The sequence below is a fragment of the Mustela nigripes genome, chromosome X (assembly GCF_022355385.1).
Source record: "Mustela nigripes isolate SB6536 chromosome X, MUSNIG.SB6536, whole genome shotgun sequence".
NCBI lineage: Eukaryota > Metazoa > Chordata > Mammalia > Carnivora > Mustelidae > Mustela > Mustela nigripes.
This window is the reverse complement of record NC_081575.1, coordinates 1,622,574-1,646,753: the sequence shown is the minus strand read 5'-3', so window position 1 is coordinate 1,646,753 and position 24,180 is coordinate 1,622,574. Positions and strand designations below refer to the sequence as shown.

The window sequence follows — 24,180 nt, the reverse complement described above, 5'->3', positions numbered from 1 at the left end:
GGAAGGGGGCAACTGGGGGAAAGAAATTCTCTTCAGATGCTTTCCGTGCTCAGTGGCAGATGAAACACGGGCTGCCCCTGAGCTGTGGGGAAGGGAGCGGACCTCCCCTTGGAGAGCCAGGGGCCGGCCCTGCGGGTCCACTTAAGGCCAGTGTGCTCGGTAAAATGACACAGTTCGTCTTCAGTCACAGGTTTTTATTTGCCTGTCATAATTCTGATATTTATGTACATATATATATATTTCTTTTGTTTTTTTTTTTTTTTGTAAAGGGCTCATCAACAGACCAAGCAAAGGCATACAGGGAGACCGTAGCTGCCAGGCAGGAGCGCGGCAGAGCTGGGAGAACCAATCTTTCCTTTTTTCTGTGTGTGTGTGTGTGTGTGTGTGTGTGTGTGTGTATTTTTCCTAGGGTGGGATCATCAAAGCTAATTGCTATAAAACCTAGAAACCACCTAGAGACTCAGACATCTGCCTACACTAGTGGCATATGGGGAAAGGCGAGGGCACAAACTTTCAAGGTCACGGTGTATTTACATTCCCAAGGCTGAGGGGCAGGGGAGGCTGAGGAGGGGCTCTACTTGGACCGGGCGGGGTGGCTAGAGGGTCCTGGGCTGCAGGCAGTGGCAGGGGCAGCGGGGAAACGTGCTTGCCCCATGCGCTGGCAGTGACAGAGGCCACTTGGATGTTGTCTGGTGGGCACCGAAGGCAGCGTGTGTGCAGAGCTCCGGAAAGCTGGCCGCAGGGTGGAGCGGGCAGCGGAGGAAGGCGGCGACCAGCTTGATACTGCGAGGTGGGGACTCTGGGCCCTCCAGATGGCCTCCTCTGCCCCCGCGGCCAGCTTGCCCAGATCCCGTCCTGACTGGAGCAGATGGTAGGGACACCGAGTCCTGTCCCCAACCCCAGCCAGGCCGTCCGAAGAGTGGCCACCTCTACTTCCTCTCTGCCCAACCACAGCCCAGAGGCTGACGAGGCAGCACCTGCAGGCTCTTGGTGGGCGGGTGATTGGTCCCCGAGCTGGAACAAAGCAGTGCGTGCCCAAGAAGGGGAGCAGCTGGGTTTTGGCAATAAAGTGGGGACCGGGTAATCAGAAGGGGTTCAGAGGCAGTGAGCTCCTCTCCTCCGCCCCCAACTTCAAGCCTCCCGCAGGCCCAGGGCCGGGCCTGGAAGGGAGTGGGTGGAGCCTCAGTCCCAAGGTCAGCACGGGGTGCTGGGCTCGGGGGTCTTGGCCTCTGACTCCCCTGTGGCCCGGCCCCAGACTTGACCCTGCCTGGCCTTGCCTGGCTGGAACGCGCTACTCTAGCGCCCCGGCAGGGTTGACGGGGGAGGCGGCCCCTGAGCTGTCATTGCCTCCTGTGGCCTCCTTCTCCTTCTTGCCGCTGTACTGGCCGATGAAGGAGCCGTCCTCATTAAACTGCACGTCCACACTGCCCCCATAGTCGGCCAGGCTGTCATCGCTGCCCAGGGGCTTGATGTCTCCATTGAGGGACGGCTGGCTGCTGCCAAAGGCCTTCTCCTCGTTGTCACTGTGAGGACAGAGGGCGGGGAGGGAGTGGGAGGCGGCCCGGGGGAGCCCAGGGGGAGCCCAGCAGGAGCCGGCAGGTGCTAGCCTGAGGGAGGAGGCCCGGCTGGAGGGCCGGGCCCAGGTCCCACCGGCCTTTCATCTGAGGAAGAAGTCCTCACCCTTGCCCCATGCCCGGGAGGGCAGGTGGAGTGCACACCACCGGAGGGGCGGGATTTGGGCATGCCCAGGATCCAGGGGCCAAGACGAAGGAAGTGGGTGCTCAGCCTACAGGTGACAGCAGGCCCATAAACTGCGCATCAGTGTAGGGACCGGTTGGGGCATGTCGGCTTCTCTCCGAAACAGGGAGCTGCGGGGCTGGAAGGCTGGGGGATGGCAGAACCCCGGGGTACTGTCCCCGGAACGGACCCCGCCATGAGGCTATGCTGGTATCTTCCCACCACCCCCGTCTTACCTCTCCAGGGACCTGACATCACCCAGCAGCACGGAAGAGAGAGAGAGACAGGGTCAGATATGAAAGCTAGGGTGGTGTCGGGTGGCCAGCCAGGCCCTACTCTTAGCCCTGGGCTCACCTGTACTCGCCAAAGGTCTCGTCCTTCATTGGCCGGGCCTCGGAGTCCACCTGGGTGTCCTCCTTGTCCTTCACTGAGACACAGACACAGAGAAGGCCCAGCTTCCTCTCCCAGCCCTGCCTGCCTCTGGGCACTGAGCCCCATCCCCAGGGTGGAGAAGCTCTGTGCCCCGAGTACCCCCCGTTCTCTCTCAGCAGTGCTCAGAAGCTGGGAAGCCTTTGAGGCAGACCCCTCACCCCACGTGGGCCTGAGCACCACGTGCTGCCAGTGTGCACGGAAGCTCCTGTGGGGCCCCTTGCCTGTCCCCATGCGGCCATGCCATCGTGCCAGAGCCGGGTGCCCATCACCACCACCAGCGCCATCCTGGGAGGCCTGCGGCCCTACAGCTCCTACCGTGTGGAGGTGCAGACCTTCCATGGCCGGGGACTGGGGCCCGCCAGCGAGACGGCCTTCAAGACCCCCGAGGGAGGTAAGCCTGGGCCCCGCCACCCACCCGGTGACCGCAGGCCTCGCTTACCGGAGTACTTGCCGCCTTTGCTGCGCTTGATAAAGCAGAGGATGAGCAAGACGAGAAGCAGGAGGACGATGGCGCTGATGAAGCCGATGAACCAGCCCTCAGTGGCGAAACCAGCGGGAGGGAGTCTCACACGGCCTGGGGGGGGGGGGGGGGTTCCCGAAGACACTGAGCCTGGGCTCCAGAGAGACCTGCGCTCCCAGCCCTCTGCCCTTGGGGACCCGGAGGGGCTGGGGGAGGGCCAGGCCCGCAGACACCCCAGGGGCTGAGGGCAGGGGAGGGGGGCAGTGATGACCTGGTGTTGAATCATGCTTGAATCTGACACTTGACGGGGGTGGGGGGTAGGGGAGCGGCCGGGGGCAGGGGGTGGAGAGGAGGGCCTACTGCAAAGATGACTGCCTTGGAAACGGTTCAAACAGAAGGATAATGAAAGAGGCCATTTCAGGGGCCCGGACTTCTCAATCTGGGCCAAGAGGCCCCCAGATTCCAGGAGGACAGCAGAGCCATGGCCTGGGGCCCGGGGCAGCGGCGGGCGCGCGGGGCCGACAGAAGCCTCACCGGTGCCGTTGGTTTTCACAGCCATCTTAAGGAGCACCCTCTCCTTGAGCAGGTGGATCTCGTAGTCGGTGTCGGGCTGCAGGTCCCACTGTGTGTAGGAGCTCTGGTTGTAGCTGACGTACTGCGGGGGCAGATGGGGGCTCATCTTCTCGTCTGCAGGGGTGAGGGCGGCAGGGGTAAGCAGGAACGCCAGGCAGCAGCCCGGGTCGTGCCAGCCCCGGGGGGCCCCTCTCTGTGCTCACCCCCCAGGGCTTTGAACCAGATCTGGAACCCAAAGTTGCACTGGCCCTCCTTGGGGACCCAGGAGACCACGCTGTAATTCTCGCCGGCCATGGCCGAGATGTTGCCAAAATCCGGGGTCCCTGGGGAGCAAGAGGAGGTTGTGGGTCCTCGAGGCAGCCCAGGGCTGGCCCTCCTGGGGCCTGGCTGAGGGTCGGGGGCCTCCTCAGCCCCTGCCGCTCACCGGATAAGGCCATGGTGCCTCCCTCCCGCACGATGGCCTCCCCGGGGCCCTCCTTGGTGGTGGCCTGCAGCCGGAAGCGGTACCGCAGGTGCGGGCTGAGGTTGGTCAGGTTGTGTGTCCGCAGCTCGGGGTCCGGAAGGTCAAAGGACAGCTGCTCCTTGTCCCCGTCGTCCACTGTGGGGAGAGGCAGGGAGTTGGCTGCGGCTGCCGGCTCTGCCTCCCCCCGTCCCCCCAAGCTCCCCCCAACGCACAAGGGCGATAGGAGAGCACGTAGCCGGTGAGCACGCCGTTGTGGCTGAGTGGCGGCTGCCAGTGCAGCAGGAGGCTGGTGTCCGACTGGCACTCCAGATGCAGCGCCTCAGGGTGGCCTGGCACTGTGGGGCACAGAGAAGAGCGGCAGGTCCTCGCCTGGGGCTGCCAGATGGGCGACGGGGCAGGGGCGGGGCCCAGACTCACCTCCCTCGGGGGTCTTGAAGGCCATCTCGCTGGCGGGCCCCAGTCCCCGGCCATTGAAGGCCTGCACTTCCAGACGGTAGGAGCTGTAGGGCCGCAGGCCTCCCAGGACGGCACTGGTGGTGTTAGCGGGCACCACCACGTGGCCTCTGTGGATATGCCTCTTGCTGTGCTTCCTCTGACTGCCCTCCCACCAGTACGTCACCTGTGGAGAGGGGCAGGAGACCCTGCCGTAGTGTGGAAGGCGGCGGGCAGCACACCTCCTCAGGCCTGCGTCCCACTGCCCTCGATGGGGACCCTTTCCTCCCACCCCAAGGACTCGGGAGAGCGGCTGGCAGGTGGCAGAGGCTCACGCCAGTGCTGCTACTCCTGTGGCCTCACGTGTCACCCTGGAGATCCCGCCACCCCCACACCTTGGACCCTTCCTTACATTGTATCCTCGGAGGTGGCCCTTGACCTGGGCGGGGTCCACCGGCCACCACCTGACCAGCACGGCGCTAGAGTTGAGGATCTTGACGCCTTCCAGCTCAGGGCTTGCCTGGGGGTCTGCAAGCAGCCGGCGACAGGGATGAGGGCCTGTGGCATCCGGAGGCCAGCCCAGAACCCTCCCACAGAAGGAAGATGGATCTGGGTGCTCTATGGGGTGTGCGCCTGGTGTCGGGCTCTCCTGGCAGACCGTCTACTAGTTGCAAGGGAGAAAGGATCTTGACCAGGTGACCAAAATCAGTGTCTAGTAATGTTCCAGATGCAAGGAAAGGAAAGGCGCAGGACAACTAGACCTGACAGGGGTTCTGGATTGGATCCTGGACTGGGCGGAAGACAGAGCGGACGGGTACACCCAGGATGTCGGCTGCCGACTAGAAAAACAGTGTCTCAGTGATCAACGATCAACTTCTGTACTTCGTGGGGGCACTCTGGTTAGGGAAGAAAATGTCCTTGCTCCTAGGAAATGCTCTACTGAGAGCCCCAGCACGGAGGGAGGGTTTGCACAATACTCACAGTCTTCCCCCGAGTAGCCAATGGTAATCTGCGGCTCAGGGCCCTTGCCCTGGCTGTTGACAGCCTGGACTTTGATCTCATAAGGCACAAAGGTGGACGTGTTGGACACAACCAGCAAGGGGTCGCTCACGATCTGTTCCTGCCAGGGACCCCGTGTCCCCTGAGGGCGCCACTGGACACGGTACTGAACCTGGGGGGCATTCCAGTCCATCCATCTAAGGGGCTAGAGAGGGGTGAGCAGAAGCGGAGCTGGTCAGCCAACAGCACACCCCCCCGCCCTCCGCTGACCTGCTCCGGAGCCCAGTCTCATATCCTATTGTCTTCTGATCCTTCGCACAGTCAGGGGAGCAGCCAACACCCGCATCCCATATCCCGGCCCGATGTCCTGGGGCACACTCAGCCGGGGGCCCCTCACCTTCCAAGTGATGACCATGTTGCTGGTCTCGTTCCCTTCCCCCTTCACGTCCACAGGGTTCTTCTCCGGGGCTAGAAAATAACATGATAACACATCAGAGCTGTGGGCTCCCACCGAGGCTGCGAAGGCCAAGGCCCAAGGAAGGAGGGGCCCTTTCTGGCGCTTGGAAGCCAGGAGCCAGAAGCTCTGAGCGAGCCCTGGCTCCAGCAGAGGGGCTCGGGTGGGCCATCTCTTACCCTTGGACCCCCGGTGGCTCACCTGCCTCAGGTGTGACCACGGTCTCGGAGGCTGGGCTGGGCTCTCCAGGCCCGTACTTGTTGATGGCAGTAACTCGGAAGGAGTAGCGCACGTAGGGCGAGAGCTTGAGGGTGGTGGAGGTCTGGTTCCCCGGCACCTTGCCCAGACTGTACCATTCCTGAGGCGCCATCTCCTTGTCTTCAAATTCAATGTCATACTCTGCCAAGAAGTGAACCGGTGACTTGGCGTGGGGCGTATGGGGGAGGGGCAGACAGGGGTACAAGCCGGACTCTCCCTGAATGGGAAGGGGAGTGCCTAAGACAACAGGCAACCTCAGAGCCTGGGGAGGAACTGCGAGCCCCATGGAGGGGGGGCCCATCATGGAGCCGTGGTCCCAGGAGGAGGAGTCCCACCAGGAGGGAAGGTGACCAGGGGCGGCCGGGTGGGGGAGGGGGGGCACGCTCAGGCCTCTTACTCTCGATGGGGGCGTTATGGTCTTCGGCGGGTCTCCAAGACAGGCGCACCTGGCTCTGTTCCAGCAGGTGGCGGTCGGACAGCTCCAGCTGGGGCACCGGCCCGGGGCTCCCTGTGGGTCACAGAGAGTGGATTCTCTGGCCCGAATGCCAGCTGGCCACCCCCACCCCAGCTGGAGGGGTCTCCCAGGCCGACAGCCCAATACCATCCTGGGACTCACCCACCACCAGGAGCTGGGCCCGGCTCTCCACCACGTCCAGCTCGGTGCCGGCCACACAGCTGTAGTTGCCCTGGTCACTGTAGTCCAGGCTGTGGATGACCAGGCGCCCCTCCTCTATGAAGTACCTGCCGGGGGCAGGGGGCGCATGCTTGTCCCTTTGTTCTGCTCCCCCCCCTCCCTCGTTTGCCAGAACCTCCCTGCTCCAGGCAGGAGCGCTCCCCTGCGGATGAGGCCAGGAGGTCTGGATGTCCTGCTTTCCCCACTCTGCCCCCTTCCACCAGGCCGAGGTTGGGGCCGGGCCCGCACTTGTCACTGTCCCCAGACTCCTGAAGGTTTCGACCGTCCCCTCGCCAAGTGATGCTGTGCTGCAAGGAGGGGTCAAAGGAGGCCTGGCACGTGAAAGTCACTTTGGAGCCTTTCTTCTCGATCGCACTCTGCGGCCCCCGCGTGATCTGAGTGGCATCTGAGGGCGAGGAAGGAAAGTGGGTCACACCGGTGACACTCTCTCCAGAGACCCTACCCCTCCCTCCTGGAGGCGTTGCTGATCACATCAGACCTTTGACCTGCAGGTTAGCCACAATGGTCACATTGTTCTGGTCATTGGCGGCCTGGCAGAAGTAGTGGCCAGTGTCATTGGCCTGGAGGTCCCGGATGCCCAGGGTCCCATTGGTGTAAGGGAAGAAACGTTCGTCCCGCAGCACGGTCTTCCCTTCCTTGTCCAGCCTGGAGTGAGTAGGGCGGGCCTGGCTCAGAGCCCAGCCAGCTGGGGGCCCTGCCCTCCCGGGGCCAGAAGGTGGCTTGGAGGCACCCCACTGGGGAGGGGTCACTCACCACTGGACACTGGGCACAGGGGCTCCAAAGGCCTTGCACAGAAGATAGGCGGTGCTGCCCTCGACTGCCATGTACGTCTCGTTGTCTGGGGTCAGGATCTTGGCAGGAAGCTCTGGGGGACAGGGACAGGCCGGGCTCAGGGTAGGGCGAGGGCACATAAGCCATCAGCATAGGCGAGGGCTCAGCAAAGCCAGCCTCTCCCGGATGGGCTCAGGGGCCATTCTCAGGTCCCCAAGAGCCCTGCCCGTCTTGCTTCCCTGTACCAAGCCTGAGCCTCTGCCTTCTAGAAGGCCTCAGCTATGTCTCCCATCCCAAGCACCCAAGTTTGACCAATTACATGAGGCCCCACCGACAGCCCACCTCTTCCTGAAAGCCTTCCAGGCCCATCCCTGCCTTTCCAGAGGCTCCGAGAGAGGAGGCACCAGGCTGGCCTCGGAGACACAGGGCCTCCACTCAGTGACAGGTGGTGGGCCAGTGCACTGTCTGAAGCCACTCTGTCAGCTGTAAATGGCGGCCAGCCCCTGCCCTTCCTCCACAGCACCGCCCCCGCCCCTGCCCCACGCTGCTGACGAAGGTGGGAGCAAGACGGGGTGAAGGACCCCGGGGAGGAGAGGGGCAGCCACGGCAGACAAAGCAGCTGTTGGCCGAGTCAGTCCGGTGGCCTCGCCGGGTGGGCTGCGGGGTAGGACAGACGGGTTACTCACGAACGACATAGATGTAGGCATTGGCCAGCAGGAGCCCGTGCCGGTTGCGGGCCTCGCACTGCGTCACCATCGTGTCGCTGGGCTGCACATGGCTCAGGATCAAGGCCCCACGCTGGATTCGGTACTTCTGGTCCTTAGCCAGCTCTGCGTGAGCAGCAGGTGTGCCCAGGGGTCCGGGGCAGAGCCGTGAGGCATGCTGAGACCCCCCTCACCCTCCCCTCCCACCCCAGGGCTTCCCCAGGCTCCCTACCCCTGCCCAAGGCCCCACTCACCCTCCACGGGAATGCCATTGATTCTCCAGGTGACCTCCGGCTGGGGCCTCCCCTGCACCTGGCAGTTTAGGCGGGCAGTCTCGCCAGGCCCGTACAGACGACTCTGGGGCTTTTGCAGCCAGTAGGGGGCAGCTGCGGGGTGGGGGTGGGGAGAGCTGCCCTGAGCCCGCAGCCACTGCTCCGCCTCGCCCCTGGCCACCACCACCCCCCGCCCCCCCGCCACCACCTTGGGCACTGCAGGCTCCTGTCCCTGGAGGTCACCCCAGGAGCCGGTGCAGCCCAGGGAGGCACCTTACCCTCCACAGTGACGTAGTAGGTGTGCCGATCGCTGCCCAGCGAGTTCTCGGCCAGGCACCGGTACTCGCCGTCGTCCTCCTCGGCCACGTTTAGCAGCTGCAGCGTCTTGTTGTGGTTCTGGTAGGCAACTCTGTCAGCCGGCATGGGGCCACTGGGGCGTAGCCACTTGATGGTGGGCGTAGGGCTGCCCGGGGCCAAGCGGGGCGGGGGGTGGGGGCAAAGCACATCGGAGAGAGCAAAAGGCTGCTCAGCCTGGGCCAGAGACAGAGCCCCCCCCCCATCTGCCCGCCCCCGCCCAGAGCCCCCAGACTCACAAGCCCTCGGCAATGCACTCCAGGACCAGCGGCTGCCCCTGCAAGGCCACCAGATGGCTGCTGGAGTTGGTGGGGAAGAGCAGGCGCGGCTTCCTGTCGATCATGCTGTTGGCTGGGAATCAGCATGATCATGAGATCACGGGAGGAGAAAGGAAGCACCCACAGAGTTACCAGGGTAGATGATTCCCCCTGCGAGGTCCTGGGTGGGGCCTGTTTCGTCCTCTGCTCTAAAGGAAGGACCCCATCTCTGTTCTGGCCTCCCAGGATGGGGATTGGCCAGGGTGCAAGTGGGGGTCGAGCAGTCCTGGTGGAAGACTGAAGCCACCTGATCTTTGGGCTGGGTCGTGCCTGCGGGGGGTGGGGGGCAGGTGTCCGAGTCTTTGGGACTCACTGGCCTTGACCCGGAGGTCAATGGGTTCCTTCTGGATGATGGTCCGGGTGCCAGGGAAGTGGGCGTGGCAGATGTAGTCCGAGTGGTTGTCGGAGGTGAGGACGTTGGCAAAGTAGAGATTGCCGTTCTGACCCATCGTTACCCGCTCGTCCTGCTTGATGTGCAAGATCTCTGCGGGGGCAGGTGGGGGGCAAGGAAGCAAAGGTCAGGCCCCACCAGGGAGAGGTACCCGCTGCCACCTTTTCCCCAGCCGGCAGCCCCTCGTGGGCACCCACTGCTGTTCATCCAGTAGATTCGGAGCGGCTCGGCGCTGGGCGGAGGGTGGCAAGGCAGGACCACCGACTCCCCCTCCTCCACCTCTACAGGCTTCACTGTCTCTTTCGGCCACTTGGGGGCACCTAGAGGGGACAGATGGGCTGGCGCTCTGGGTCCCAAGTCTTGTCCTGGTCAAGGCAGGGCAGGGCAGGGGAAAGGAGGGCCGATGCCCCGTGGGAGGGCCTTGCTGGGCTCAGGGCTGAGACCCTCTGCGTGCAAAGGAGAGGCTGGGCAGAAGAGCAGAGGACTGTGAAGGGTTAACCCTTCACAATTCTCAGCTCCCACCCAGAGGCCTAAGATTGGGGGTGGGGGAAGGCTGTGGTGCAGTGATGGGGGAGGGGAGCTGGGGAAGGATGTGGGAGTCACAGACCCTTCCATCATCGTGACACAGAAACCATGGCAACAGTCGCCAAGGTAACCAGAGGGGTGGAGAGGCAGAAAGCTCGGGGAGGATGGCAAAACCCCAGGGAGAGGAAGGCCCAGATAAAGACAGAGCCGGGGAGCGAGCGCCGGAGGAGGGAGACAGAGGGCCAGGGCGGAGGTGGACAGGGAGGCAGCAGGGAGGAGGGAGAGCCGAGGAAAGGGGCCCCAGAATGCTGGGGGAGGTGGCGAGACATGACCCAAGAGCTGCGGAGAACGAGAAGGGGCTGCAGAGAGGCAGCGGGGACAGAAGGCCAAGCCGAGGCAGCGACCAGACAGAGCAGACCAGAGGGAGGAACAAGGCAGCTCAACAAGCCGGAGCCTGTGTCGTGAGGAGGGCCCCGGAGGCCAAAGCAGGACAAAGCCCAGAGGCAGAAGCGAGGGAAGAGGAGCTAGAGGTGACCAGAAAGAGAGCGGAGAGAGGAACAAAGCACGGAAGGAGGGGGGCAGTGCTGGAGAGCGGAGGAAGGTGGCTGCGGCTGGCGGGGGCCCCCAATCTCTTCCACACACTAAACTGCCAGCAGGAGGGGCATGGTTCCCAGCCCGGACTCCCACGCCAGCTCCCTGAGACCTGTTCGGGGACCCTCTTGAGTGCCCCAGGCCCTCCCAGGCCCTTGCAGCGTCTCGCACCCTCAGCCATGAGCTGGATCTCATGGGACATGGCTGTGCCCAGCTTATTGCTGGCAAAGCAGCGGTAGGTGCCCTGGAACCTCTGGGCAAAGTTGCTGTTGTTGCCTGTGATGGTGAAGGAGCCAGAGTGTGGTGCCTGGTGCACGGTCACACCCACTTCCTCCTTGGGTTTGAAGTGGACGCCATCCCGAGTCCAGCGGAACCTGTGGGCAGAAAAGGGCTCAGAGGCCTGAGGCCCAGGAACCCAGGAAAGGGGCTGGAACAGGCCAGAGGCCAGGCTGTGAGCAGCCAGGGACCCTGGGGATGGGCCAGGCAGGGCAAGGACCAAGGGTGACAAGAGAGATCTGGGGCGTCTGGGCACAGAAGTTGGGTGGCCCTGGGAGGCACGAGGACTGCAAGCTGAGGGCTTAGAAGGTGAAGGTCACTCACTGCACTTCAGGTTTGCCGCTGGCCTCACACTTGAGGCTGATGTCATCTGTAGGGAAGACAACCAGGCGCCGTGGAGACTGTTCCGTGATGACAGGTGGTTCCATCACTGGGGACAGGAGAGACAGAGATGTGGCAAGGATAGTGTCTGGCTTCACAGTCTCAACCCCTGTCCCACTGGGAGGGCAGCAGGGTTCGAAACCCTTAGAGCCCCAAGGCCACAGGAGAGGGGTGGGGAAGAACGAGCTCGAGAGCCATGGGCTTGCGGGCCATGAGAAGAGGGAGAGAAGGGGACACGGGGCAAGCGTAGAGACAGAACGGGGAGAATAGCAGCGCCAAGAACGAAGGCAGACATGAAGAGAGACAGGAAGCCAGAGACGGAAACCAGGAAGTGCCACGGAGAGAGGGAGCAGAGAGGGTGAGCAAGAAAGCCCAGGCCGGGGCAGAGACAGAACAAAGACGGGGCCCAGGTGAGACAGCCAGAGAAGTGGGCGCCGCACGCAGGTGCCGCACGCCCGCTCATGGGAAGAGCTGGGCAGACCCAGCATGGGAGGGGGACTTGCAGGCACCACTCTTTGCCCGCCTCCTGGGAAACACTCTCACCCTCCCCCAACTTACCCCGGTATCCTTCATCTAAGGAATCCAGGCAGCAAGGGAGAGAGCAGAGAGAAATGCTGACACTAAGCCCCAGGAGGGCGCCCGATGGGGGGGGGGGGGCAGGGCAGAAGTAAGCCTACCCCGTCCCCGCGGACTCACCCCCTCACCCCGAGCAAGGGGAGGAAGTGAACCAGGGCCACGGGTGGGGTAACGTGAGGGTTACATGCCAGGCTGGAATTGTAGCAGGTCAAGACCCAGAGAACAGGGCAGGGTCCTGATCACTGGTCCCAGGGGCGGGGTCATGGCCACAGGGTCCAGGCTGCAGCTGTCAGGAGAAATCTGTGCATCCTTCCCCTGGCAGGGCCTGCAGGACTGACCCCCGTTCCACCCAGGGTGCCTCAGAAGCTGGGGAGGCGGGAAGCCCAGCGTCCCTGGTGCCCTCCGCGGCTCCAGCCCACTTCCCTCCTAATCCAATTAGCATGGCTCAGGCGTTTTCAATTACCCAGGCCCAGCCTCCGGAGCCCAGCCGCCCCTCCCCCCGTGAAACCCTCCCAAAGGCCAAGCTGCCGCCGGGTTTCCGAGTTTCCGTCGCCTGCAGGGCTGATGCCAGCCCTCTCTCTCTCCCCTGCCTTCCTCCCCACCAGCCACCAAGTTCCCTCGGGTGGGGGGGCCGGAGCTATGGCCTCCCAGCTGTAGGACTCAGCGCCACATCGGCCTGGGTGGCTGTGAGGAGGGGAGAGGAGGCAGAAGACCTCCGTTAAGGGTCCCCAGAGAGAGAGGAGGAGGCTTCCTGAGGACACAGCCCAGGGAGCCCTGAGTTGGGGAGGGGCCAGCAAAGGCAGCCCAAGAGCAAGAGATGGTGACTGGGGTGGAGAACAAGATGGGGGAAATGGACTGGATGGAGAAAGCGGAAGAAGAGACAAAGGGGCCCAGAGCTGCAAGGGGGAGCGGCTGTAGCTGAAGGTCCCGAAGGGGAGGCGCCCCACCACCCACCATATTGTACTGAGCTCAATAACCAGCGCCGGCCAGTGCTCAGGGCAGTGCACGTCTGTCTCCTCACTCCTCCCTTTCTCCACCTTCTCCCTGTCCCTCTGCACACAGACATGCCTGGCCAGATGGCCCAGGCCGTGTGGTGGCAGGCGGGCCGGGCTGGTGCCCAGGGTAAAGCCTGAAAAGCAACCGAAAGGAGATGGAGGGGAAGGAGAACAGGTACATGTACCTGAGTGTGCAAAAGTGTGAATCCAGGCAGACCTGTGAATGCTCCTGGGTGTTCTGCCTGCAATACGTTTGCCCGGCAGTGTGTGTACATGGGTGTGTTCCGCCAGAGCACATCTGAAGGCTGTGGGTGTGCATGCTTGCGTTCCATATCGTACATCGTACACCTGCCTCCGTCTGTGTGGGTGACTCTCTTTGTGTCTAAACCTCTTGTGTGTGTGTGTGTGTGTGTGTGTGTGTGTGTGCCTGCGTGCCTCCCATGTGTCCTCTCAGGGTCTCTGCCCCTTCTGTATATCTGGGCCTGGTTGGATACAGGTGGCTTGTCTGTGTCTACCCACGTGTGCAGCTAAGGGGACATACCCGCCCTTTGTCCCCTCTCCACCTCCTCCAAACCCTTGGCTGCCTTCCACCAATGCCGGCTACCTTCCAAGCCCACCTCCCTCAGCCCCTGTCCCATTCCTGGCAGAGACAGTCTTCCCCACCGCCAGCCCCCAGCTCATCTTTCAGTGACACTGGCCTCCTCCAGCTCCAGGCTCAGAGACAAAGGTAGCAAGGTGAAGGCGAAAGGACTGGAACTACCGAGCAAGGGGTGGGCTCAAGATAAACAGCACAGTAACGCACACCCCACACGCGGCCCCAGCTCACACACACACGCGACCCACCACGATCAGAGGCTAATAAACACCTGCAGACCTTCACAAACCTGACCAGTAACAGTTACAATGACGCACCAACCTACACATATAGGAAATCAAAATCACACTCAAGAATATCCACATGTTGTCAATCACAACCACACACTTCCGTACACACAAATACACAGTCTGTGCAACTCACAAGCACACGCAAATACTCATGGTTTGTCACAAACCTCCAGCCACACTTCCCAACACCCACACACCTATCCAGGACACTCAGCAAACGGAAGGTTCCATCAGTCCCACCCCTCCGCCCCACCCATTCATAAGGATCCAGAAAGCTGCTGGGCCTTTGTAAGGTGTCTTGTCCTGTCTCAGTTCACAGACAGGGCCACCAAAGGCCCGAGATGGGATTATTCAAGTCAGAAGGAAGGCAAAACTAGAATCCAGGCTTTTGCACAAGCTAGCCTGTAACCGGGGCCGGGCTCCCTTCTCTTGCCCGCCACAACCCGGGCGGCGGGTGGGGGAGGGCGGGCCAAGGGCGAGCACAGAGGGGGTTGGGCCAGCGCCAAGCCTGCTGTCCGTGGTCCTGAAACCGCCCGCCCCCCCCCCCCGCCCGCGCCTTTCCCCTATCCATGGTGCTGACACATCCCGCCTCTTCCACCCAGTCCTCTCCAGAGGTCCTGGGGGCCTCCTGCCCATCTGTCCCCAGGAAAGTAGGAGTGAGGGTCCAGAGCCAGCAGAAGGTGAAGATGCAGAAGATAAAGAAGAGCACGGCGCGGCGGCGAATGGAGGCGTCAAGGCTCCCTCCGGCTACTCACATTCGTCGGGAATCTGGATGAGCAGGCAGGGGCTGCACAGAAGCAGAGGCCACAAGTACCGCAGCGATACGGCCATCTTCCCGGCAGCGCCGGCAGCTCGGCACCGCACAGCCGGCCGGGCTTGGCTCAGGCTCCGGCCGGAGGGAAGGGGGCTGCTGTGCGGCTTGGGGCGGGATCTGGGGGTGGGGGCACTGGGAGAGGGAAGGAGGGAAAGGAAGGGTCGGGGAGGAGAGAGGAGAGAACGGACGACTTTAGTGACTAACATCTGGGCGAGCTCCGGCTCCTGGCCCCGCCCCCCCCCCCGCCCCCGGCTGGCCGGCTCCCCCTTCCCTCCCTCCCCCACACCTTAGAGGGAGAAACCTAGAAGAGTCTTAGCACTGGCCAGGCCTCCAGGTTGCCTTTCATTCCCTCTGTCTGTGCCTTCCGCACCAGCTGCCTCTCCAGCGTCAACTTGTTGCCCCAATCAGCTCCCCTGGGCATGCCATAGGCCACTCAATGCAGGAGTGTAGATGAGGATGGGCACGTAGCCAAATGTGCACATTAGTATTTATGTGGCTGTGTGTGTGCAGGCAGGAGCACATTTGTATACGTCCTCTCTAGGAGGGGAGTGCACTCACGAGTAGGTATGTGTCAATGCATGGGTATAGATAGCTGTGTGCACACAGGAACACATGTGTCTTCTCATGTGTACCTGTGGGGGATGAATCCTCACAAGTGCTCTCTCTGTGTTACACACAAGCAGGGGTGCGCATGTATGCAGAGAACTCTTGTCAGTCTCACTTCCATGGGTTTCAGAGCCAACAAATCTCTGGGTGCTGTTCAGGTCTAAAAAACTGGTGAGGGGGGCAGCAGGATCTTGGGAAGTGGGGACAAGGAAGGGAAGAAAGGGGCCCGGGAAGATGACATTTCACAGAACAGTTTGAGGAAATGGAAGAAGGGGGAAGGAAGCCTGACCTCAAGAAGTGGCAGGAGAAAGGAAAGTAGGAAAGCGTCTCTCCCCTGTTCCTCTGTCCCCTGCGATGCAGTAGAAGTGAGTGTGGCCTCTCCCATTCCAGATGCTGCAAGCCAGGGTCAGGACAGGGATCAGGGGGAGCTCTGGGACAGTGTTTCTGTCACCTCTCAAGTGTCTCACAAGCCCAGGTTTTTTTCTGAGTCTTCCGGGCTCAACTGCTAGATGTGTCCACTCAAGCGCCACACCCACATCCCACCTGCATGCAAGAAACCCTGAAGATGGGAGGTCCAAGCAATGGGGGTTTCTCTGCCAATGACTAGGAGAGGAAACACACTCCCAAGAAGACAGCAAACTTGACTCCCAACAGGAAGGGGTGTGAGAAAGAGACAAGTGGAGAAAGTGCAGGAGGGGTAAAAGTGGGCTGCTGTTGAGTCTGGAGCTGGGGTCTCAGTGCCCTCCCCAAGACCATACTGGATATCGTCATTGTGCCCAGCAAAGACCTCAACGAAGAGAGACAAAGCCTCATCCAGAAGCTGAAGGGGTGGATAGGGAGGCCTAGAACGCCCTGTTGAGGGTCTAGACTAGACTAGACTCTGTCAGGAAGCAACCAGCAGCCATACATTGGGTTTTGGTAAGGTGACCCCCAAGAAGAGTGGTGAATGCAACAGACCGCCTGGGGACTAGGAAGGACAAATGGATGGTGGTGGAGAGTGGTCAGCTGACTGGGGACGGGGGAGGTGGAGGAGCACCAGGACAGGTCAACATGGATGGGCTGAAGGCCAAGAGAATGCCTTGGAGGGCTGAAAGTGGTGACCGCATGGCCAGTTCCCAACTTGCAAGAACTAAGCTGGGGCCCAGAAGGGAAGAGCAACAGCAGACCTTCCCCCACAAAGCCAGTACTAGCAGGGTGGCCCCCAGGCAGGCTTGGCCTCCACTTCAAGGCCTGTAGGAAACAGTAGGAGACTCAGATCAGAGGGCAGGCGATCAAACAACCACCTTAGGAGCTCTGAATGCTCTAAAGTCTTCGGAGGCAGGGGGAGGGAAACCGGCGAGGGCGAGCTCAAAGAAGGGCCTTCTTGCACAGAGGAGACCTGAGTGCTCCCTTTGCTGGAATGATGACCACTGTCATGGCAGCTCCTGTGTGTCCTCAAAATCCAGGCTCCCAGAACAGGGTCGGCAGATACACCCCAGGTGCACATGTACGGCCAATACAAGCCCTGCTCCCCACTCTCTGCCCCGTCCCAGTGGCCCACGGTCTGCTGGTATTTGCCACCCAGCTTGCCACCTTCCCGGGCACTCAGACAGGCAGGAGCCAGAAGGTTGAGGTCCCCTGACAGCAGGGAGGGGGCTCTGCCTCCTCCACTCCCACTGCTGCTGGGTCTCTGATCTCTCATCATTCCTCAGGCAATTACAGAGCAGGCTGCTCAGGTTGTCAGCTCAGCAGGCCCCCCAACCCCCATCAGCACCTCCAGGGGCAGGGAGGCAAAGAGAGTGTTCCACAAGCTGCTGTACAGATGGAGCCAAGGCCATGTCTGCGAGGGGTGGGGACGGGCTGGGGAAGACTGAAGGGTGACAGACAGGGTGAGAAAGAGGTAGGAGGGAGCAGGAGAGGCTGAGAAGTGGGGCTGGGGGAGGGAGAACAGGGAATGGGAGACAAAGGATGCTGGACCACCACTACAGTAACCAAGACGGAGAAATCCAGCAGAGCCTGGCACTGGAGAAAGGGAGGGAGAAAAGGAGTACAAAGGGTGAGAGATGGCTGCAGGAAGCTTTGATGGAAAGCGGTCCAAAGAGCAAGAAGAGTGAGCGGTGTGTGTGTGCACTTGGCCTAGTGGTGCCTCCTCGGGCGTTCCTGTCCCTTGGGGGGGTGTGCCAGGCAAGGGACTGAGATGGAGGAGGGAGATGGGCCCGAGGAGTGGGGCTTCCTGGGCTAGGAGGCCAGGCTGGACTGACAGGCAGGGCAAAGAAGCTGTTGAGCCAGGAACACAGGGACAAAGCCCACGGTAACAGGCAGAGCAGCAGATCCCCGGCCACTTGTGGCACTGGGGCTAGGAGACAGTTGTAAGACTCGATGAATGAGCCACTGCCGGCTTCTCCCCCAGGAGGTGGGAACCCCCAAAACAGGGAGGGAGAAGCACTCAGAGGATCCCAGTGGGGTCCTTCCAAGATTTCTGCTAGTGGAGAGTGAGCAGCCACCTGGCTAGGGGAAGGGGCCCGTGGGTGTCCGTGTGCGCCTGCACTTCATGCTGGCGGAATGCACAACAAAGGCTGCTCCTGAGTGGGTCTGGCTGGGAACCCATCCCCCGCCCCAGTCAAGAAGAAAGGGCGTGGCAGGCACGCGCCGGTGTGTGTGGGGGTGTGGGGTATGGGGTGTGGGGTAGTTGGTCTGGTCCACTGGAGCCGGCAGACAAACAGGTTCAGGACTCCAGAGGAGCTCCGCCCCTCGCCGCTCCCTAGCTAGATTGTGCCCCCTTAGTCCCTGGGTCCCCTGAGGAGTCCTCTCCCCTGGCCTCCTGTCCTCTGACTGGCAGGAGGACTTGGAATGTCACGAAATGATGCTGAGACCTGGGGTTTCTGCTCTTCTCCCTAAACACACACACACACACACACACACACACACACACACACAGGGCATGAATCTTCGAGGGTGCCCAGATCCTGTGTAGAGTCTTCCCTGCTTCCCTGCTCCTCCCATCTGATAAAAATGCACCTGCTCAAGGGACAGGCAGCAAGAGGGCCTTCCAGCTCAAGGTCCGCTAAGAATGGCAGCGTCCCATGATCTCGCAGGCCCAAGCAGGGTCAGGGCTGGGGGCTCAATGCCCCAGGTGTGTGAGATGGTCTGAACGTGGATAGTGGGTCCTCGGACTCCTAGGCCTGGGGCACAGCTACATGCGGGCGCCCACGCCTGGGCTCTCTCCCCAGCAGGGCTGGTGGGGTCTTCAAGCCTGTCCACATGTACATGAGGGCGTGGGTGTCACCTCGTCCCCGTGCACTGTGTTCCTTTAAGGCTCCTCCTCCCCCCCCCCCCCCCCCCCGCAGGCTGTGGCTGGCGGGTTTCCATGGAGATGGAGCCCAACTCCCTCCACCGGCCTCGGAGAGGAAAGCCTGCCGCAGCCAAATGGGTTATTTCGATAATGCATAAAGGAGGCTGCTGGGTGGGAGCCCCCACAGGTAATCTGGGGGCTGCGGGCCTGAAAGAATTGCCACCTTGTCCTCTGTGGCCTCCCCACCTCACCCTCCCTGAGGCGCTCCCCAGAGTGAGCCCTCAGCCCGAGCCTGCAGTCGCCAAGGCAACGAGACCTCACCTGTAAAGGACCATTCTCCTTAAAGGGTGAGGAAGGGGCGGGACAGACATTAACCCTTCGTGGGAGAGCAGGGAGAAGAGACAGTCTCCACTGGGGAGGGGAGGAGCTCACCATCTGGGGCCCGGACAGTTCTCCCCACCCCCTCACGTGTGTGTCTCAGTCAGATGCCCCATTTTATTAAATAAATTCACGGATACCACTCACCACACCCCAGGGATTTCTAAGCACTTTTACATGCATTACTCAATTAATCCTTAAAATCCCCCCCACCGGAGGAGGTGCTATCAGGATCCCAACTTCACAGATGAGGAAACTGAGGCTCACAGAGCCAGCATGGACCGACGCTCACCAGGACAGATTCCCAAAGTCACTAAGCACTACTCGGGGGAGGGCCGGGGGCGGGGGGGGGGTGGTCAGCTCGCCTCTCGGGCACCCGGCTACCCAGCAGGTGTACTTGCTTGCGTTCCCAGAGGGCCAGGGCCTTGGACAGGGATGGCCTCCAAGCCGTCCTGCCCCCTAGGGAAGGGCTTATTTGCTAGGCAGATGGCAGGCAAATGTGGGGGGGCAGGGAAGGAAATCTTGGGAGGAGGCCACATGGAAGGAGGATGTGACCCACATCACGCCTCAGCACAGAGCAGAAACCATCCCCTTCCTGGGCCTTCGGCTTTACATGACCCCTGCCATCCAAGGGTGCCGTCCAGTGAAGCAGGGGCCAAGACTCTAGCCTCCCAGACCCCTAGAGTGCCAGTTCCATAGCCGAATTTCCCATGCACAGTTGGGGAAACTGATGCCCACGGCCTAAAATCTGCCCCCCTTTCCCCCCTCTAAGCCTTTCCTTCAGTTCTGGAAAGCTGGGGACAAGACCACAAACACTCCTAAGAAATAAACCTGGCACTAGAAGGGGCTTGGGAGCCAGGCTGGAGGGTACAATGTACATCCCACTGCAATGGGCTGGCAGGGCCCGCCTCTAGAACCCCAGGGAAGAGAAGGCAGCCAAGCGGGCAGGCAGCGCAGGGACTGTGCCTGGCAAAGAGGAGAGGCAAGAAGCCGCAGCTTGCTGCCAGGGCGGCCAGTCCTGGGACACCTGGCCCAAGGAGGGGCATGGGGGATGGGCAGGGGTTGCCTAAAAAGGGCTCAGAGATGGCCAGGCCCCTCCAGCCCCCTCAGGGCTCCCCCACCCCCAAAGGGCTACAGAGCAGAGGGCACAGGAAGCCTGGGGTGGACAATGGGGCCTCTGTTGTCCCCAGGGCCTCAGCATTCCTAAGGCATGAACACAGGAGGCCAGGGGAGGGGTCAGAGGGCACCCCACACAAAACGGGAAGCCCCATGCTGCGCGGGTCATGCAGCAAGGCACCCCAGCCCCCGCGACCGCCACCATCAGGCCCGCCCCTTCCCAGCACAGGCCCACGGGGCATCTGAGGGGACCCATTCGGGCACAGAAGGATCTGTGTGCCCACGCTTTCTCACGAACACAGACAAATGCGCACACATGCAACCAGATGTATGATCCCCACTCATGCAAAGAGGAACGCCGTGCAAACGTCCGGAGGCCTGGCTTCTCTCTCCAAATGCTCTGGACCTGAAGGCCGAGGGATGGGTTCCTGGGAACTCATCTCCTGCCTTCGAGCTCCTCAGTCAGGCCGACATCGAGATGGACAGGCTCAGAAGCCCCCCTCGGCTGCATGCACAAAGCCCAGGACGCTGTCACCTCCTCCTCCGCCCAACCCAAGGCTGACACAAGCCATCCCTGATGGGTTCAGGGCCAGAGGACAGTGGCTGGGTGCTCCCTCCGCAGCTTCAGGACCTGAGGAGAACATGGAGGGCCCAGGCAAGCTCCTGAGGCCCTGGGTGGGGGGCACTGGACAAAGAAAAGCTTCTGGAAAGGCCAGCAGTCCAGACCCTTCCCCTGCAGAGGGACCGTGGCCTCCTCTCTGACCGTGGGCTTTCGGATGCCATTAAGATCCTGTTGATATCGGGGAAGAAGGCAGACTGGCCTTGTTAACTGCCAGTCCCCCAGTCCTCTGGCTGGTGGCCAGCAGGCGCCTCCTGTCCACCGTCCAGGTCGGATGAAGCTACTACAGACAGTCTGGGCCCAACCCCAAGGCAAGGAGCCCCCTGGAGGAGCGCTGGGAGCCGCGGAGCAGTCACCCAGGTGCTGAGGCTCAGAGCTGGGGCCAAGCTCAGGGAGATCAGGAATGGGGCAGGGGAGGAGCAGGGAGAGCAGCTAGACAAAAGGGGAAGCAGAGAGTAAGGCCAGGGCACCGAGGGGGAAGGGTGGGGCAGGCAGAGGCATGGGGGGGGGGCCGGCGGGGAGGGGGGGGGGGGCGGTCAGGATGGGCCTGGTCAGAGCAGGAAGGAGGGTGAAAGACTGGAAGGCAGGGCCTGCTGAAGGCCCGTCCCAGCAGGTCCCCACCCAAGGACCCAGACCCAAACACAGCCGTTGGGACCCAGAGCTATCTTGTGGGAGGAACAGGCAGGGCCTGATCAGACCCCCTGCGTCCCCCATTGTGTGAATCACAGGCTGGGGCGGGGCCCCTAGAACTGCACTCTGTGCGCAGTCTCCCCACCTCCCACCTGCCGAGGGGGGCCTGGCAGAGCAGGGCAGTTGGCTGAGATGTCCATCTTGGTCGACCTCTGCACCAGACCCCCATCTCTACTCCATTCTCCCCTAGCACATGCCCTCCCAAGCCCAGGACAACCCTAGAGACCTATCCCCCTCACCCCAGAACTGTTCAATCTTTTACCCAAGAGGTGGGTCCAGGAAAAGCTCCCTTCGCCTTTGCCCCGGTTCTCGGGGAGCTGGCCTGGCGCTGCCATTCCTGGCCGGGACCCTCTGCAAGGCCACGTGGCCCTCGCTGCCCACAACGGCGCCCGGAGCCCTTCTTTCCAGTGGCAGCCATTTAGACTGGCACCGGAGACAGTCTCAAAAGGTACCTTGGAAGTGAACGAGTCTGCACCCTCATGTGAGAGCCAAGAGGGCAGAGGCTCGGAGCAGGAAATGAACTGGGACGCCCAGGTCACTGGGCTGGGAAGGGCAGGTGTGGCACATGGGGCTGCCTCCTCCATCCTCCCCCGCAGGCTTTGCCCAAGTGTGTGCCATGGAAGGCACCTGCCCCAGCAGCAGAAAGAGGCTAATTGGAGAACAGCCCACTGGAGGAGACCTCGGCTGAGGCCCTTTCTCGCTCCTTGCTTCCTTTTTCCCTTCAGAGAGTCACAAAGGAGATAAGAAAACCAATTCATTCCCTCCGAGGACAAAGGCAGCGTTGGTGTGGTTCCTTACTGGCTCTTCCATCAGCAGCACGGAGCCTGGCCCAAGTGGGCACTCGGCAGTGGGCAGTCGCCCAGCAAATGACGGCCCACACCACGGGCCGCTGGGCTCCTGGGCAGAGAGAAGCTCATCGCGGTGCAGAAAGGGGCCCCTGCCGCCTCGGGGCACTGTGCAACCACTGGGTGCTCTGCAGGGGGGCTGCGGCCCAGGCACTGGGGGAGGAGCCTCTGGGGAGACTGAGGCTGGGGTGTGCTGAGTGGTGATCAGATCACCGGCAACCCTTAATTTCTTTTGTTCTTTTCTGGGTATTTCAAGTGTACCATGGTAAGCCTCGTTACTTCCGGGATTGCACACACAAAGACACAAAATAAGTGTGAAGGTAAAGACAACGATCAGATCGGCAAAGAGAAACGACTAGGAGCCACATCCCCGGTCTCAGCCCTGACACCAGCTTGGTGTCAGGAGCCTCTGCAGCCCCGGGAGCCTGGGGGCGCACGAGTGGGTGCTGCCTGGGTGCGGTGCCAGGCGAGAGGCTGGGCCGGACTGAGTCCCACTATCTGCGGCAAGGAGCTACTCCGGAGTAAGAGGGAGTAAGAGGCCCCAGACAGGGCCCTGCCCCAGCTCCCCCCACCACCACCAAGAGACAAGAAAGATGAGGCTTAGCGGCTCTTGGTGGGAAGAAAGGCTGACTGGCTTATTCACTGCCAGGGCCCACGTGAGTCAGCAGAGATGACACGGGGCTGCCCAGAAGCCCCTACCCTCTGGGTGGAGTTAACTGGAAGCAGGGCACCTCCTTAGAGGGGTGGCATCAGGCCTCCAGCGCCTTGGGGCTGGCAGATGGCCCCGGGGACTGACTCCCTAAGACAGGCAATGAGGCGCGGGGCTCCAGACCCCCGCAGGGGGCAGCACGTTGTACTTGCTCTTTGCCCCCCCCCCCCAACCAAGAGATTCCAAAGTCTGCAGGCCCCTCCCGTCACAGAGACCCGAAGACCTGCGGTGGGCAGGGCCAGCGCCCTGAGCATCTCGCTTTCCAGAATCCCTGGCCCTGAGCCGCTGCGACCCTCCCTCCCTCACCTCTACCCCACAGACCCACATTCTATGCCCCGTGCACTGCCGCACACCGTAGGTGCCCGGGCTGACTGCACACAGTGCACCTTTCTCCGCCGCAAGAGCCTTCAGAAACTGAGGCTCCAGAAACACCCCGCGCCTCCGCAGGAGTCCCTGGTCCTGGTGCAGGCTTGCAGGGGAGCCCCGGGGAGTCCAGTCTGGGGTTCGGAAAGAAGAGGGAGGAGAACAAAGCCCCCCTTCGCTCTCCCCCAGCCTTGGGGCGGAGGGCCTGGCAGCGCCCGGCCCTGCCCCCACCCTTCCCCCCACGGCAGGGGCAGCCTAGGCCAACCCCTACCACGCAGCGGCGGGCTTTTCAGCCAAACGGAGCCCTCGAGTGGGTAAGAGGGGCAGCCACGCCCAGGGCCACCCCCCACGGCGGCCACTGGGGGGGGGGGTCACTCGGTCCCCAACGCTCCCCCTTTCTCTCACACGCGCACACCCGTAGGGATGTGCCAACTTCAGCCCCTACCTGCCCACACAGGCCCTGCCTGACTCCCCGCGTAGTGTCCCTCTCCCGATCGGCATCTTGGGCGTCGCCCAGGTACCCCTCACCTGTCGGGCTCAGGCTCCCGGTCTCCTTCCCCGCCCCCCGCCCGGCTCCCGCCCGCGGGGCCCGGAGCCCAGGGCCTGGCCTGGGTGGGGCTCCAGCCACCCCGCCCGCAACTGCGGGCTTGGCCGTGCGGCGCCCCTAGCTCTCGTTCCCCCACCCCGGGCAAGGCTGAGCCAGGGGGCCGGGGGCGTCGCAGCCGCAGCCGGGGCGCGAGGGCAGGCCTGCCCGGCTTACCTGCGCTGCGGCTGCCGCTCGGGCTACCCGCCCAGCCTCCGCGCACGCCGGCCTCGGACCCGCTGCCCGAGCGCGTCTGCGATGCCGATGCTGCGGCGGCAGCGGCGGCGGCGGGGCGGGGCGGGCGTGCGCGCAGGGGAGGGGGAGGGGGGCGCAGGGGAGGCGGGGGAGGAGGGAGTGAGATCACCTCCCCCGCCGCCCGCCCCGCCCCGCCGCGCCCTCTCCCCTCTTCTCCGCGGACCCGGGCTGCGGAGCCGGGCGCCGGCCCGGAGCCCCTTGTGGCGCTGCGCGGGAGCTCAGTAGGACCCCCGTCGCCAGATCTTGCCAGACCTGCGCCCGCAGCCCCGTAGTCCCTGGCCCCTGAGCGGCCCCGCACCGCGGCGCCCTCGCCGCAGCGTTGGCTCCCGGAGGGAATTGCGGGGCGAGGGTGCCCCCGGGGCACGGGGCTGGGATGTGGAGAGAGGAGTGG

At 62.6% G+C, this 24,180-nt stretch overlaps 1 protein-coding gene across 3 annotated transcripts; it reads right to left on the bottom strand.

Annotated features, from left to right (window-relative positions):
• Positions 1-231: 231 nt before the first annotated feature.
• On the bottom strand, positions 232-23,819 carry L1CAM (L1 cell adhesion molecule). Of its 3 annotated transcripts, none has more exons than XM_059385915.1 (28): positions 23,712-23,819; positions 14,296-14,486; positions 11,643-11,657; positions 11,028-11,133; positions 10,599-10,801; positions 9,509-9,631; positions 9,234-9,404; positions 8,843-8,954; positions 8,528-8,712; positions 8,232-8,363; positions 7,960-8,103; positions 7,256-7,367; positions 6,981-7,147; positions 6,731-6,887; positions 6,425-6,549; positions 6,206-6,316; positions 5,752-5,949; positions 5,494-5,564; positions 5,079-5,301; positions 4,510-4,625; positions 4,083-4,284; positions 3,878-4,000; positions 3,627-3,800; positions 3,406-3,525; positions 3,164-3,316; positions 2,609-2,743; positions 2,092-2,164; positions 233-1,523 (listed from the first exon to the last, which is right to left on the bottom strand). In XM_059385915.1, exons 2-28 carry the CDS (start codon positions 14,369-14,371, stop codon positions 1,292-1,294), a joined length of 3,759 nt encoding a protein of 1,252 aa, XP_059241898.1. In that variant the 5' UTR covers positions 14,372-14,486; positions 23,712-23,819; the 3' UTR covers positions 233-1,291. The 3 variants fall into 3 exon arrangements, with proteins under 3 accessions (XP_059241899.1, XP_059241898.1, XP_059241900.1); XM_059385917.1 differs by having other exon boundaries at positions 10,704-10,801; XM_059385916.1 differs by lacking the exon at positions 11,643-11,657 and having other exon boundaries at positions 232-1,523.
• Between the last annotated feature and the right edge of the window lie 361 nt (positions 23,820-24,180).

Coding starts and splice junctions, on each gene's coding strand:
- L1CAM (XM_059385915.1), bottom strand. CDS start 14,371: ATGGCCGTATCGCTGCGGTACTTGTGGCCTCTGCTTCTGTGCAGCCCC. Junction 5,950..6,205: donor CCATAACGCCCCCATCGAGA/GTAAGAGGCCTG, acceptor ACTTCTTGGCAG/AGTATGACATTGAATTTGAA. Junction 2,744..3,163: donor TGTGAAAACCAACGGCACCG/GTGAGGCTTCTG, acceptor CCCCCCCCCCAG/GCCGTGTGAGACTCCCTCCC.